General features: G+C 42.2%; 1 protein-coding gene across 21 annotated transcripts in view; it reads right to left on the bottom strand.

Moving 5' to 3' along the window:
- The window catches only part of dlg2 (discs, large homolog 2 (Drosophila)), a 179,087-nt gene that overhangs the window by 66,008 nt on the left and 96,792 nt on the right, over positions 1 to 16,287 (bottom strand). Inside the window, exon 1 of one of the 21 annotated variants that reach the window (XM_035625963.2) lies at positions 7,734 to 7,960. The exons of 19 other annotated variants lie outside the window; for them this stretch is intronic. In XM_035625963.2, the coding sequence (XP_035481856.1) occupies positions 7,734 to 7,817 (84 nt within the window). In that variant the 5' untranslated portion in view covers positions 7,818 to 7,960. Of the gene's footprint in view, positions 1 to 7,733; positions 7,961 to 16,287 lie in introns of those variants that run through there. One more of the 21 variants, XM_035625967.2, reaches the window with a different exon arrangement.

The raw sequence follows: 16,287 nt of genomic DNA on the forward strand, positions 1-16,287 counted from the left end.
TTGCAGGTCTCAGTTTTGCCTAATGGGTATTCAAGGACTTCCTGCTTTAAACACATGATTACGTGTTACATCGCTGCAACTGCACGGTGACACAAAATCCTCCCCTGTCGTATTTATTTAGTTTTGTTGGCTTATTTATGTGGGCTCAGTTTGTAATTATGATATCTCTGACAGCAGACAGCCATTCAGCAGCTGAGGGGGGTTGTCGTGATCCCGGCTAAGTCCTTTGAAATAAAGCATGGTTCACAGTGGACAGCTGTAGAAACAGATTAATTCGGGGTGTTTGAGAGGGGACCGAGCTCCCGCTTGGAGCGGAGAGCCAGGTACCACTGAATGGCTTCTGTGACCAAACGACAGAGAGGAAGCAGAAGACTGTCTTACTAAACTATGGACACGTTCCTTAAGAATATTTTCATTTATATATTCTATTTTTTTTACACATTATACACAATGATTTTGTATTTGAAACGTACCCTTTGAAGAGTGGCACAACAAAGGTTTGAATCTTGGAATCTGTATGTTTGGAGTTATTTTCCTCTTCATCTTTCTCTCTTTCCTCTCCTCCTCTCTTCTCTCTCGTCCTCTGCCCATCCATCACTCCCTAAGCTCTATCTCCCATCCCCAAGCCATGCCCCCTCTCTGTCTACGGATGTAAAGGCAAACCCCTTCATAATTCTATGAATTAATATAGTTCACCTGTCTCAACCATGTAACACCAGCCCGACTGCACCCCTACATTAGCAGGTTTGTCGTGGGAAGTGACTGGTTGCAGCCATAAAAAAGAAGTGTATGTCATTAGCCAGAGAGCCACAAGTTGAATAGTAGTATTAGTAGTATAGTAATCACTGAAAGGGAGGATACGAGCTAAGCTGATCCAACATGGATCTGATGGAGACTGTCTTCCACCAAAAAAATGTCCAGATAGGTCGTTTTTTTCAAGCAGCTTCTTACGACTTATGTGGTGTCTTTAAAGACCGCAGACCTTTGTCAGTCGTTATCTTCACGACCACTAGAGGTCAGCGGTAGACAACCGTATGCCTGGTAAGTCCGTTAAGTTTGTGTGTTTATTGTAAATGGATTTTGTTTATATTCTGTAAAAAGAAATCGTGGTAATTCGTGGTAATAATGTCTCCCTAACCTTCACATGCTCATCAACCATGTGTTGGTAAAGCAAATAAAGCCCCACGATTGCTCTGATTGCTACTGTCACCAGTAGAGGCGCAACATTAGGAAATGTTACTAACATGATAGTGGGAATGTGCGGGCAAATATTTGCAGACTCTCTTAGGTGTGAGCAACTTTCACCGACCCTGCATGTGCAGGTGGGAAATTTACATGTCAATACTTTAGAAATCGTTCAAATGTATGAATGTTTTCCTGGGGTATTATGTTAAACCATGCCGATCCTGAAAATTCAAGCTTTTTACGGTCAATTTTTATCCCTGCAGTTAAATAAAAAATACATCTCAATAAAACACAAGGTATGAATCACAACACATATACAGTATATGGTTAAGATACTCTACTGAAAGCCAACTGTATGATACTTTAGTTTGTTCTTCCATGTATTGAGGGAAGTTGAATCAAAACAAGTGCTCTTTCATTGTTCTCTGTCGTTACACATTAGGCTCTATATGCGGTGGTAATCCCACTTTACATTTACTCACAGGGAAACTACAGGGAATCTGGGATGTAATCAAAAGCACCGTTAGATCCTCCCTTGTTGTGTTCGAGTTCCCCTTTGTTAAAATGTAATATGCTACTATAAATGGATTTTTTTGTTCCCAGTTGTGGCAGTCTATGACAGAGTACATAGAAATGTGCCCCATAATAAATACAGTCTATTATACAAAGTTAAGTGTGTAACAAAATGAGTTCAGTCACTAATCGTGTCATGGTCGGGCAGTGTTCCTCTCATTCCCTGTGTTTTCCTGCCTACTCTCTCTCCTTGTGTTCCTGTCGGTCCACTGTTTGTCTTCTCTGTTTGTCTTCTGTGTGTGTGTGTGTGTGTTGTGTGTGTCCATTCATCAAGCTCCTACTGTATAAAACCCCGGTTGTCCTCTCCAGTCATCGCCAGATCGTCAGATTGCCTAAGTGGTACTAACGCTACGGCCGGTTCAAATCAGTTTTTCCCTTGTTTTACCTGATTTGAGTCTAATCCTGTGTCTGCCTGCCTCGCTCAGCACCCTGCTAGTCTGCCTACCTGCCTACAGCCCTGACCAGCCAACTCTGCAGTTCCCTAAACCTGAACCGGTTCTACACCTCATCTCTCTGTCCATCACATAAATAGCCGTCAACTGTTACAAGCCATTCCCTTTCTGAGTCCTGCTTCTGGGTCCTAAACCTACTGCTACACAACAAATCGCTCCATGCTAACAGTTTCAACAATACACATTAGCATGACAAGCTACACAAAAACTCAGTAAGCTGGTTTATGCATGAAAATGAACACAACAATGTTCTAACACAAACATAATTTTTTTAATAACTTAAAAATCCCCTCTAGTAATGTTTTAAAGTAAATCCAAAAAAATCTGCTATGCCTAATACTTTGTTTAACATTGTTTACCCACAAAACGCTAACGGTCTGCCGACACACCTGCCTTCCTCTCGTGGATGCTAATGCTAACGCTAACTGTCTGCTGACACACCTGCCGTCCTCTTGTGGATGCTAAGGCTAACGCTAACTGCCTGCCGACACACCTGCCGTCCTCTCGTGGATGCTAATGCTAACACTAACTGTCTGCTGACACACCTGCCGTCCTCTCGCGGATGCGCTGCCTCTGCTGCACTGGAAGTTTCCGGTTTCTTTGCCAACATTTGTATATTCAACATCGATTTGTTTTCTGTATTTGTGACATACCAAATCTAGCTTGCCCAGGATTCATTTAAATTTCAAATTGCAGAGAAGTGCACCGGTACCCCCTCCTCCAGGAGAGGAATGTGAAAACACCTCTAAAGTGACAGAAACATAAGTCAGATATACTGTATCAGTCCCTATAATCAATGTCAGACATTTAAGAGGACAGAAACAGAAGAAAAAACATATATCTGCAGAATGACCAGGTGTACCTCACCAATAAATGTTCTGAAATAAACAGGAATTCAATTCTTTGGAAGTGTGGCAAATGATTTTAGTACTACCAGCGATATCCTACAGCCCTCCCTGTTTGAGAATGGTACCTAACCCTAACAGGAAACCCAATTTACAAATGTACACAATTTTAAATGAACATACTGACAGCACATCAACAACATTTAAATCACCCAAGAAATGTGATAGCGGAAATGCTAATCCAGATTCTACAAAATAAAAGTTGACGGTTCAAACCCGTTCGATTGATACACAGTTCTTTCAAAATATTAAATACCCTGATCATAGTTGAGCTTAACATGGCACAACTACCTCTATATTACCCTGTGATAAAAAAAGATACCTGATAGAAATTCGCTCTGCTTACTTACTTACTGTACATACCCTGTAATAAGGTTAAACCCAGAACTGTTACCCCTTATTTCACCACTTCACAGCTTCTTGCCCAGCTTTGGACAAATAAAGTATCTATCTATCTATCTATCTATCTATCTATCTATCTATCTATCATACATAAAAGTGTTACATACTGTTCAGGTACAGTGTTAGTACAAAAGATTACACCGTAACGCCAGAGTCATTATATATGCTGTATGTTGGGGGCTGTAATCTTAAGTATTACCCATACAACTATTCCGCAAATAATTTTTTTTGATTCATAGCATTTCAACGAGACAGAGAGACAGAGAGAGAGACAGAGAGATAGAAGACATTCAGCAAAAGGTCACAAGCAAAATCAAACCAGAGCTGTTGTGGTTATGCAACGTAGCCAATCAGCCACAAGGACGCCCCACTACTGTATAAGAAAAGCCTCCCATCTCGAGTAAACGAAGCTCGAAGCACAGCATGGTATTTTCTTTGAAGGGGTTTTGTGTGTGTGTGTGTGCGTGTGTGTGTGTGTGTGTAGACAATTGCGATTCTAAGCTGGATAAAATAGCACAATAACATATTGCCTGATCCTGTTAGGCAAAACACATCCTTTCCTTCATGTCAGCCGTTGACTCATTCTCTACCTCACCACCACTGCTTAGCTCATCTCTCTGACCAAAATATGTCCTGATATCTGTGGTATGAATTTAGACCTATCCCTTTAATTTCCTTTTTTTTTGTCATTGCATTTACGATTCATGACCAAAAAAACAGCACTACAGAACACACATGCTCTGATTGTTGTGACACAGTTAAACTGAACCTTTCTGGGAGACTGCAGACTGAACATGTACAGAGACACAGATATCAAGAGAATTAACATTAGATAATGAGAATTCAATCTAGAAAACCACACAGCTAGCCTGTATGGCCTGTATCTTTCTATACAATAAGTCAACGTATGACCCGCCATAAGCTTCTCCATCATTTAAGGACATTTCTGAAAGAAATGTAGAATGAGTAACTTTGTGTATTGCAACAGTAACAGTCTGCATTAAAAAGGCTTTTCTTCTTTAAGAAGTTTAACACCTGGCTAAATATAGATGTGGCATGGCTAGTGCAGATCCAATAATTGAAAACTTGTTATTTTTCCAATTTGATTTCAAAGCACTGCTGCTCCGAACTTGTTCTTCTTCAGGTGAGCGGTCTGCTTTAATGAAAACCCAATATTTGTCCTGGGAGAGGAATGGTGGGGAGAGGAGATATTTGCTGATACAGAGCTGAGGACCAAGCAACAACATCCAACTTTACTGAAACTGAAAAAAGACTTAGTCTTCTGTTTAATTCAATAGTTTGGACTAAGATCAATAGTTTATCCTTCTCTGAGTTATCGACGTTAACATTTCTGTCTGTTTCGATGGCAGCAACACTTTAGGAAACCTTTGTTGGAAAGACAACAAATCAATTCCATCTATGTACTTTAAAGCCAATAAGTGAAATCAGAACAGATAACCAACGTGAAATCGTTGAGTAAGTTGGTTTAAAACATCAACCAGCTCCAATCAGTGACCATACACTTTGTCAGTGCGTATACCCATGACAACGTATACACACATTCAGCACAACTATTCACACACTCGCATGCCCACAGCTCCATCACCTGTGCCTCCACAGTCCAACCAGGTCATTTAATAAAGACTGTCATAAGACCGGTGCACATTCTGCACCCTTGTTATTTCCTAGAGAGTATGCTCAGAAATTCTTATACCTCATTTGGTTTTCTCAAATTATTTTAAACCTATACAAACATAAAAGCCGTTCCAGGATTATTTTCCTAAAAATGGATGTTATTATATTGAGTCATCATGTGAGGATGTTAACCATTTCTGCAAACATGTAGAAGGGAAGAGTTTCATTTGAAGTCTCCCTCTTGTGCATCTTTTAGCAGTAATGTCATCTAATGTACTGCACACAGGAAATTCAAATTATGTGCTATGTATGCACTCTGAGCATGCAGTACATTTATTCCTGAAAATCCCATATTGTTTATAAAAGCATCATCTCAATGCATTATGTTCATTACTGGTCCCCTCCACCCCGGACCTTGGGCCATTAGGTAAAATACAAGCACTCTGCTAGCCTCCACCACATCCCTTACATACAACACACACACACAAAATTTGCTTGTGGCCAGTGATTTTTCTCATTTTGCTGAAAACAATCAGCCGGAGAACTTTGGGTAGTTGATGAAAATCCTTGTCCATTGATGCTGAACTACTGTGCCTCTGAGCAAAGGTAGAGGTACTGTACATCGTAAACTGTAATTCTGCTCTTTAGCTATCACTGGCTGAATACAGGCTCAAGAGGCCATGGGTCGCATGCAGTTGAACATAGGATGTTTAAAGCACAGTATTTTTAATACAATCTTCTGACCTGCATTAGATGTTCTTAACCAGGATGCCAAAATTCACTCCTCCATATAAACATGGTGCCGTCATAACATCCAGTAATTTGTAACACCCGAACACCACGCGATGTGTCACTGTGGTCAAAATGTTTGAGAGACAAAGTTTAATTTATCTTAACTTTGGAGTCAGAAAATCAGAGGGGATGATCTTACTCTGAGCAATTGCATAAGTGCGAAATTGCATGTACTGGTATAGGAAATTGTGATAATCACAGATAAGAAGCCCTAAGAGACCTCACAGCTCCATACATCACAAAGGACAAAAGGGTTGGGCAGATCAAAGTTCATACTGATATGTTAGACCCTGACATGGAGCTCAGTTAAAATTTGAAATTTTGTCTTGAGAGTAGCACTCACGGAGAGTCATGGGTTCATCCAGTTGGGAGCATGAATGTGCCTTTGGAAACATGAATTTGCTCTTTAGAATATGAGAACGCCTCTGTGCAAAGTTGATATTCTGCCAAGAGCAAAAGCAAAAAAAGAGAGACTGTCTTCCACCAAAAATCTTCAAAATAGGTCGTTTTTGAACCAGCGTATGATGACGTATGTGGTCATTTTAAACGCCGCAGACCTGTAGAGGTAGTCATGTACACAGCCCTATGATGCGCTGAGGCGAAAAGTATTTATGGTGTCTGTCACCACTGGAGGCACTATTTTAGGAAACGGTTAATATGCTTGTTTTTACCACATACGACATAGTTCGTTGTATGAGTTGGAGGACTTGTTGCTTTATCCTCTGGGGAGACTAAATGCACACAGTAGATTCCATCAGATCAGTATATTTTGCTTGTAGACAGCTGGAAATCTCGGCCTGATGTTGACACACAAGGTTAACACATTTAGGCTACTCCCAATTGATATTCACAAACAATTTCCATTTTCTATTTCAAATTTGGTCATTTGGATGGGACTTTTGTTTTTGGTTGTTGTTGTCACTGGCAAATGGTCAGTGGAGTTTTAACATGATGGTTAAATGGAAGGTCAGGGAGTCAGGGAGGCAAAATATCTGCTGCAAAATTCCATAAAACATGTCCAGTAGTTGTGTGTGCACTGACCATCATCACCAGCCTTTGGCATTTTACCGGGCACAGGTCTGATGAAGTGCACGAGCCTTATTCAGACACGTCACTTTGCGTAGCCCCTGGGCAATACACATTGTTCACTCTTTTGACAATGACTGTAAACAGCAACAATGGAAAAAAAATTAGCTTCCAAAAGAAAAAGAGAAAAAGCTTCCTGCCTCTCAGTAGAGTAAACTCGCGGTCAGGTTCACAGATCAGATGACAACACTGGAAGAATATTCTTGTAGTGTCAAAACTTTGGTGATTCTGGAGCAGCCCCCCCCCCCAACAAAACAACAATGTTGCTTTGGGACTGAATCACTGAATTAGGTGAGTTGAGGTAGAGGGAGCTTCTATGTTCCCTGTGCATAGACGTGGTAAAAAAAAATGATAACACTTGGCTTTCCAGACAATAGGACCTGTGTCCCTCATTGTTTATTCTTCCTCTCAGAGGAGACAGAGAGGACGTCACTAAACAGAGTCAACTAATTCACCCCTAAAGTCAAATCGCCAACACAGACATCAGCAACACTGTTAATCAACAGGTGAATTGAAGTGGCACTACCTGCTGCAGCACTTTCGAAACCGCACGTGTATCAACAGCAGCCCCTCTGATAACAATGACTGCATCAAATGGATGGTTAGTGTGCGGAAGATGAGCTCAGCTGCTACGAAATTGCATCATCTACCTGTATTGTCAACCCAGAGTAAATCAGTAAAGCATGCACAGTGGTCCACCTACCTTGTCTTTCAGCATTTTAGCTTTCCGGCTGTTCTGTACAAGTCGTCTCCCTAGCTTCTTGGCATACCAAATAGAGGCAAACATAGTGACAGGTGAAATAATAAGGTTCTCTCGTCTGCAGGGACAGCCCGAACGGCTTTATCTGCTGCCCATCTGGACTGAGTGGTCCTTATCTACAGAGTATAGTGCACAGGCGAGAGCAAAAAAAGAGAGAGGGAGGGAGAAAAGACAGGATGATGCTGAGGGAGGCAGAGTCTGCACAGCAAAGTCAGGTCTCCGTCAGCCATAAAAGCGAGAGCAGGGAGGGAGAAAGAGAGAGAGAGACGGAGGGAGAGAAAGGTTAAGGAAGGGAAGGGGAGGAGGGACCAGTGCTTTCCACGTGGAAACAGCATCTCGAGCACCAATCGAAACCTGCTAAGAGGCTGCCGGCACCTCCCAGTTTCCAGAGGTGCGGGTGGAAGAGAGTGGGTGACGCTCTGCTGTCACGATACCTACGCCAGCAGCACTCCTCATCCTGAAGCCAATCACAGCACTGAGCAAAAACTTATTGAAACGTTGCATATTTACCCAAAAATAAGGATTCACACTCATTTAAAGTTATGAGCCTTTATGACTTTTCCTCATAACAAACCACATCTTACTATATAAGGACAACATTTCTATTGCAATACCATTCAATATGTACAGTATGCATTGTGTAACTGTCTCTGTTGCATGAAAACAAACTGCATATGTTCTGCTACAATGGATTCACAGTAGACAATGCACGCACATCACTGTGTGTGACATGAAGCAGCAGGTGTGTGCACACATTTTTGCAAAGGACAACCTTTGATCATGAGTGCAAAACTGTACAATGTCGGCTTTAGTCTTCTATACTAAAAATGCCCTATGGTTGAGGCCGTGTTCTTGGGCCTAGACCAGCAAAGAGATCGCAGCGTGATTGGTTGTACACTCTTCTTCGTCGGTTTTAATGGCGGTTTGCAAACAGCGTAACAGGCGCATTATCGGCACCTTCTGCTCAGGAGTTTTTCCCTTCGTCCTCTGACAGTGGCAGATATTAAAATGTGGCGGAAAAGCAAAAGAACAGCGCTAGATGTAGTGACTTCTTTATTGCTGTGCTGTCGTTTTGATAGGTTCGAAAGAAGTTGTAGTTTGATGTCAGTGTACAACAACCGACCCTAACCACAACCGTAACTGAATTAAACGCAGCATTTAGATGCTTTAAAAGTGTAAAATCAAAGAAGATATGTGAGATGTTACGTGGTTGCCCGTCATCTTTTGAAGTCCAGGAGACGTGACAACACGCGTGCACAAGTGGCGGACCAATGAACTTCTTATCTGGTTGTTGGTGCCGTGTTCTCAGTTGCAGACACACCTCCTAAGAATGTGAGGTGATGATTGTTTGTATGTGGCGCCTCAGCCACGTATTGCGTCGGCATATTTGCATATTTGACGGTACGGATTCACTCCACTCAGTATGTGAATCAACCCAGCTGCCTACGCAGGCTGCATGTCACCTTTTTACTCTCACTGTACGCTCATAAACATGAACCAAAGTGTATTTTTCCCCTTTTCCCCTTTGTCTTACACATATAACTACAGTGACTGATGACTGTCAACACGCGGGTGCTGCTCATGCTACACCTCAAACGTAGATTAAGTGTTAAAAAGTAGATGCTCGAGGTGGGATTGCTGCCCCGAGTGGTGAATACATGTCATGTCGAGCTGAACTCTGATAAGCTGTAATACTAAAACACGCATTTCCCATTACACGTGTTTCCCAATTAAACCAGAACATTTAATTAAATATATGGTTACAGGAATAATTATATCCTAGTGTTGGGGCACCACTTCAACACTAAATGGACGTGTCATTATCAGAACAGAGGGAGATTTTCCTCCACAGCAACTGTTCATTTTGAGTTACAGAGTGACAGTGGGCTATGCTCATAACATTATTTATACTGTATAAGAGGAGTAACATCCGAGTCACTTCTTTTTTCGCCTCGTCCCAACACCGAACCACAGGCTACTGCTGAGCAATCGCTACGTTTATGTCCTGTCATTCACTGCGACAGTCACTGTGAGTGGACATGGACACTTTCCCGAACATTGTCCCGAAAAACGACCTCAGAAAAACTTGTAGGAAAAAAACCACAAGCTGCCAGTCACAGTTCTTCATGAGGACGACTCCGTCCCCACCACAGGCCCGGTGTGTAATAACACGGGCATGATGGCGCCGCCACTGAAGCTATGCAGTGAACCCTTAACCACTGTGAACCGAGCTTCAGGCTTCGAGTGCAGACAATGTGATTAAAGACAGAAATAGATGCATTACAGTGGTGCAGTGTAACAGGTGTGGAGAGAGAGAGACGGGATCGGAACACGGGATCTGTTCAAATCAAAAGTCGGACATGTGTTTCATTCACATGTCCCAGCTGCTGACATCGCAGCTCACAGTGGACCACATTAACAGTGCCGTCCACTGCCCCTCCCTCCTCTCTCTGTGAACGCAGACACTCTGCAGTCTACCTCTGGGCTTACATTTAAACTTCTCTCATCAGCTGGTCGACTTGCTTTGCATTCAAATGATTCTGGAATGGAACGGTGAGGAAGACACAGAGGCCCGTTTCCTCCCACTTCAGAGTGTGTGTGTGTGTGTGTGTGTGTGTGAGTGATGACAGTGTATTCCGGGGCCAACGTCCTCTAATAACACGGCTGCCGTTCTTTCACTAAAGACAGGGAGCGCTGCAGGATAATTGCCAGGAAAGATGACACCACACAGCTGAACAATGATAAACCACAGGGTGGGGAGGATGACGTGGCTGTGTTCTTCCGTCTTCTAAGAGCTTCAGCCTGGCTCAACCTGTCACGGTTTTGCCTATAACAGTGTTTTCTGTTTGCGAGGTTGGGATTGAAAGCATTACACATCATACAATTTATATCTTTTTCTTATGTTTTACTCCTCGGTCTAAGCCTCTAAAACGGTACAGTAACCGTTTGGTCTGGATACTATTGGATTAAAAAGAACTTGTGATATATTAAAAGCAACATTATGTAAGAATTGGTCTAGGATACACGAGGGGTCCCCCTACAGCTGAGAGGCTTGATTCCCGTTTTTATCACTGTGGTAAATCCAAATGGCGGTTTGACCCTCCCCATGAGCACGGCACATATGTGCATTTGTTGATAAGCTGATGGAAAATGGAACCGACATCCTTGGAAGCCAAGGAACTATTAGGACTGATAAGGTACTGTCACAGCATCTTCCAAAGATATGATGCATAGGGGTTTTTGTTGTGACATCCAAGATGAAATCTACGGTGGCCCAGAAGTCTCGAACCGAATGCGAAAGCCACAACATGACAGGAGCGAGCGACAACAGGTGTTGTACTTTGGTTATGCGATTATCACAAATGAACAATGTTGTTCATATTCATGTACTCTGCCATCAAATGTTAGGCAATTAAGAAGCTATCTATGTAATACATTAACATTGGCATCACATTGAATAGGCACATACATAACTCTGAATCTGTCACTTTCCGACAATCTCATCTTCGTTTTCTTCGCCCAGAATTCCATGGTAGCTTTTTCTAATAGCTAGATCCTAACCCCAGATCTGGTTGTTGGTCTGTGTCAGGGGCGGACTTTGACACTATGCGCAGAGGGGGCGGACTTCTCTCAAAGGTCCCTGGTCATAATGCCACAACTGTGAAATAGCTGATTTATAATAAACTATGAAATTCATTAACATAAATCGTCAATCGTTGAGCCAAGCAAGCCAATAAGATACAGTGTACCCGCTTTGAAAGTGAAAACAAAAAAGGAAACGGGTTGCCAGCTGCGCTCCACATGTTTCACCTTGGACGGCACACGGCAAACGTGAATGGATTGATGAACGGTTCAGCAGCACTGCCAGCGGACAGCGCCAGACAGCCATCTTTCTACAGGGGAATTACATCAACATGAAATAGACACGGCGGTCCACAGCACCACAAGGCGCAAAACAATAAGTTAAACAACAGATCAATCCTTTTGAAAGTTAATTGTGGATGTTTCACTTACCAATTGTTGTCTCTGCTTTGCCCGCTGTAGCGTATTCTGTTTCATGTGTTCCACCACCCTCTCCTCCAGTGAACAAAACAATCTGAACAGGTGAACTCTGTACATGATGGTCCTTTTGTTGATCAGAACTCAATCCTCCTCTCCTTCATGGTGGCAAACCCCCCAACCACCTTGTCTTTGTCGCTGTTTATGTCCCGCTCAACGCAAATAGCGCAAATAGTTGAAACTTCTTGGACACTGGTGTTGCTGATGGGAATAGTTTAGCAAATTCTGTGGAGCACTGTCGGATGTGAAAATGCTCGATCCATGTCGTTGGCAATGGGGAATGGCAGGACTGCATCTGTACCGTGAACAGTTTTGCCACCTCTCTGAAGGCAGAAAATGGATTCTCACACTGCGTCATAGCGGTGTCACTGAGATCCACAGCAGTGTTCACCTCCTAGTGACTCTTTTTGCAGATAATTAGACAGGATGTAAGTCCTCTTAAGTAAATTTGTTCCAAAACGCCATCATGAAATTAAAACTCAAATGTTTTTTTCTAACCAGATGACATAAAGAGTTGTAGTTCTGTTAGAAACTTCAAAGTCAAACTGAAAGATTTGCTAAACACTACTCAACCCTGCATTACTTAGTACATGTTTTCTTGTCCCTTTGATTTTAAAGATTTAAATGATATAATCTCTTTTCTAGTTCCAACGACCACTTAAAGTGATTCACACAACCAGTCACATTCACACTCACCAGCGCTTTGGGTGCATGAAAAGCGCTTTATAAATCAAATATATTATTATTATTACCTATTCATTCACAAATTACACAGATACTTCTCTCTCACACAAATACATCTACTCCAAGGATAATTATATTATATGAAGGTTATTTGGACTGAGAAAGCCGGGGACTGAACCCCTGACCCCATGTCTTTTATCCAATAATTTCAATCATTAACCAAAACAACGAACACTCTAACATGTTAAGGGAAAAACGTATTTTAATACAAACCATGAAGTCTTCTAAAACCTAACAAAGTACACTGAACCAAATCGTTTCGTAAGGTTGTAACCATGGCAATGTAGGTCCAGAAGACCGCTGCCAGAACAATCCACATGACTTGTTGCTCCAAATGTTGTGCCTGTCTGAATATCAGAGAATAACTTAGTGTCAATACATGACTCCCCATAGTTGGCATGGGGACAGTAAGTGATTACTCGCTTGTAGCTGTCTTTGTCATCGTCCAGACTATTTAGATAAGACATTTTATCCAAAAGAACATTATACTCGGGCAACACCTTGTGCCAAAGAAAAGATCAAATGATGGGGATGGCAGCTTTTCAATCCTTGCTAATTGTTCAAATGTAAAATGGGGGTGATACCTTCACAAATTGCTCTGGCTCATATTTGACATTTTCCATCTGGGACAGCATTGTATTTTTGTGTCTGCTGTTGAAAGCTTGTGTGTCAAGGTTAGATAGTCCAGGGTGGCCGGATCTCCACTAACTGGGGAGAATTGTGATAGGCTGTCAAGCAGGGCTGGAGGAGGCTATGGCCATCTGGAGCGCAGGGTCTCGGTGTCCCCAGGGCCTCACTCAAGTTATGGTGTGTGTGTGTGTGCATGAGTATGTGTGTATGAGAGAAAAGGTCTGTAAGGTCGGAAGGAGAGCACAGTGGGGATGAGGCCGATCTTGTCAGGCCACCCTTGGCCTTGTGCAGGAGGCCAGCTGCCTGCATTTGCATTTTCTTATCCTCTGAAAACACACGAGATTGAGGATATTTCCAGGGATCGCCACTTATATTATGGCGAGAGGCTATTTAGGTTTAGAGGACAACTGGAACGGATGTGGATGTGTTTTGTTTAAATATACAATCAAACTTATAGGTTTCTATGCATACCTATGCATTACTGTAAAAGCAACATTATAAAGAAAAAGAAAAAAAATTCAATTGGAAGCTATAAACTACATAATTATTAACAGTGTATGTAGTCCTATATGAAAGCAGCATCTACATCTGTGTTATTATATTTTGATATGTATGTGCTAATATTGAAGCTAACAATTATATAAATAAATAAAAAAGCACTGTATTATACTTTGTTTCTTGTCAAAGCTCTGAAATATTAAAAGTGAAAACCACCTCAGAAGTCTAAAAACCAGGTATGAGAGAGTGGATTTATATTCATAAGTGTGGCTTAATGGTACTCATCCATGTTCGGGCAGTGCTGTTTACAATCTCCTCAAACGGATGACAGAAACGTCTTCCCTTGTATGACGATGAAAAGTGCCACCTGAGTGGTAAAGGCTCTGTTATTGGTACTGATCAGACTGAGACAGAAACAGAGCAGAGTCTATAAAAGCATTTAAAGGGGAGGACTGCAGGGAGGGGCCGTCGAACCAATCCACGTGCACCGAACTTCTCCCTCAGTTGCATCAGTAGACTTTGAGGCAGCTTCAACCCACACCACGAAGCGGTGCACATACATAATACATAAGAGCAAAGTGGAAGAAAAGCTTTCAAGGAATAATTAAACCAAGAACAAAATAAGACAGGAGAAAGGAACCGCACGATGAGGAAACACATTTCAATACAAGAGTTCCTGGTTTCTCTCTCTGTCTCTCTCCCCCCACCTTTCCTCCCCACCCCTTTTCTCTCATTTCAGCCTGGCAGATTGAATACAACAGTGCCGGGCTCAAATTTCAGGGTTACTGCGGCAGAGGGTTGGCACCACGAACTCGTACAATCAGGCTTATCATGTCACCACAAAATACAATACTATGAAGCTGTCAGGGCCACAAACAGTGAAAACCTTTTAGACCAACTGGAGCTCCTCTCTCCTTCGACTCACTATCATCTTCGCAAAGCTCACTTATCCATATACACGCAAACACACGCATGCACGCGCAAACGCACGCACGCTCACACACACGCACGCACGCACGCTCACACACACACACACACATACACACACACATACACACACACACACACTCACTAACACACACACACACACACACACACACACACACACACACTTTCTCTTAGTTTTCTCTAATTTATTTAGATTAATACAGCTCAACTTGTCTTCTTCTCGTTTTGCCATGGGACAAGAAATGCTTCATGAAAAATAGTTTCCTCACAAATCTGGAGAGGGAAAATCATGATCTCAGTCTCAGGTGATACAGTGGATGTGATGTTATCAAGAATCCTGCAGCTTGAATAAAATACTTTGACAGGATAGAAATGATTCCATAGTGTATTGGAACAATGCTGTTACCAGACACTCTCTGGCATCAAGTAAAGACACACACACACACACACACACACACACACACACACACACACACACACACACACACACACACACACACACACACACACACACACACACACACACACACACACACACACACACACACACACAGTGAAACTTTGAGAGCTGAAGGCTGACCCAGATTGACATATTGAGCTGGGCCACTGACCTTGACTTGCTGAACGATGTGACATAGGCCAGCACACATTAAAACACACACACACACACACACACACACACACACTTGGGGTGTTTGACGATGTACAGGGCCTCAGGTTTTTGAAGAAGGGGGACAGCGTCGGGCTTTCAGGTGATCACCCCGCTGCCTTCTCAGAAATATAGCTGCATCACACAATGTGTCGCTGTCTGTCCATTCTTATATACAGTTCTTGTGTCGTGTACTGTATTATATACAGTACACGACACAAGAACTTTAAATACCGCAGCAACCACTCCTTACAAATTCTACCTCAAGCAACTCTTTGTGTGTGTGTGTGTGTGTGTGTGTGTGTTTTGTTTGGTGTTGTGGTTGAAAATAAATGTTGCACTGTGTGTAACTTATTGTTTATTATTTATCATTTTTGTCGAGGTTAGATCCATCTCAAGCTGCTCACCTGCCTTTTCTTTCTTTTTTTGAGACTGAACAAGCAAAGATGGATCACTCTGCATTTTTTTCTGGTGATTCTAGAGCTAAAGGTGTTCTAAAGCTTATCTTTAGCCGAATCCTATCTTGCTAGCAAGTCTGTCATTCAGCTGTCAGTTATTGAAATAATAATAAACATAAATATAAAATAAAATTTTAAAAAAACCCCGATAACACCACGATCCCTCTGGTTCTTGTTCAGCTGAATCACAGAGTTCAAATCTAAAGGGCCCTGAACACAAGCCCAAAAGATTATCTCCCATTTCAAATAACTAACCTGGTAGTACTGCTGCTGTCTATATTGTTATTACTATGGAATTAGGTTAAATGGTTATACTAAATTGAATTGAAAAAATGGTTTATATTTAGCTTCTTCCTGAAAGAGCTGCTAAACAGAGAGGATGCTGTCAGTGCGAGGAGGTTCACCTGGGCTGTGGGGATAAACCTTTCAAACTGCCTGACCTCTAATTCTCACAACCCTGTGGCCCTGTACACTGCACAGTTAATCGACTTTGGTGCTTTGCAGAAGAGTC

The sequence above is a fragment of the Scophthalmus maximus genome, chromosome 2 (genome assembly GCF_022379125.1).
Source record: "Scophthalmus maximus strain ysfricsl-2021 chromosome 2, ASM2237912v1, whole genome shotgun sequence".
NCBI lineage: Eukaryota > Metazoa > Chordata > Actinopteri > Pleuronectiformes > Scophthalmidae > Scophthalmus > Scophthalmus maximus.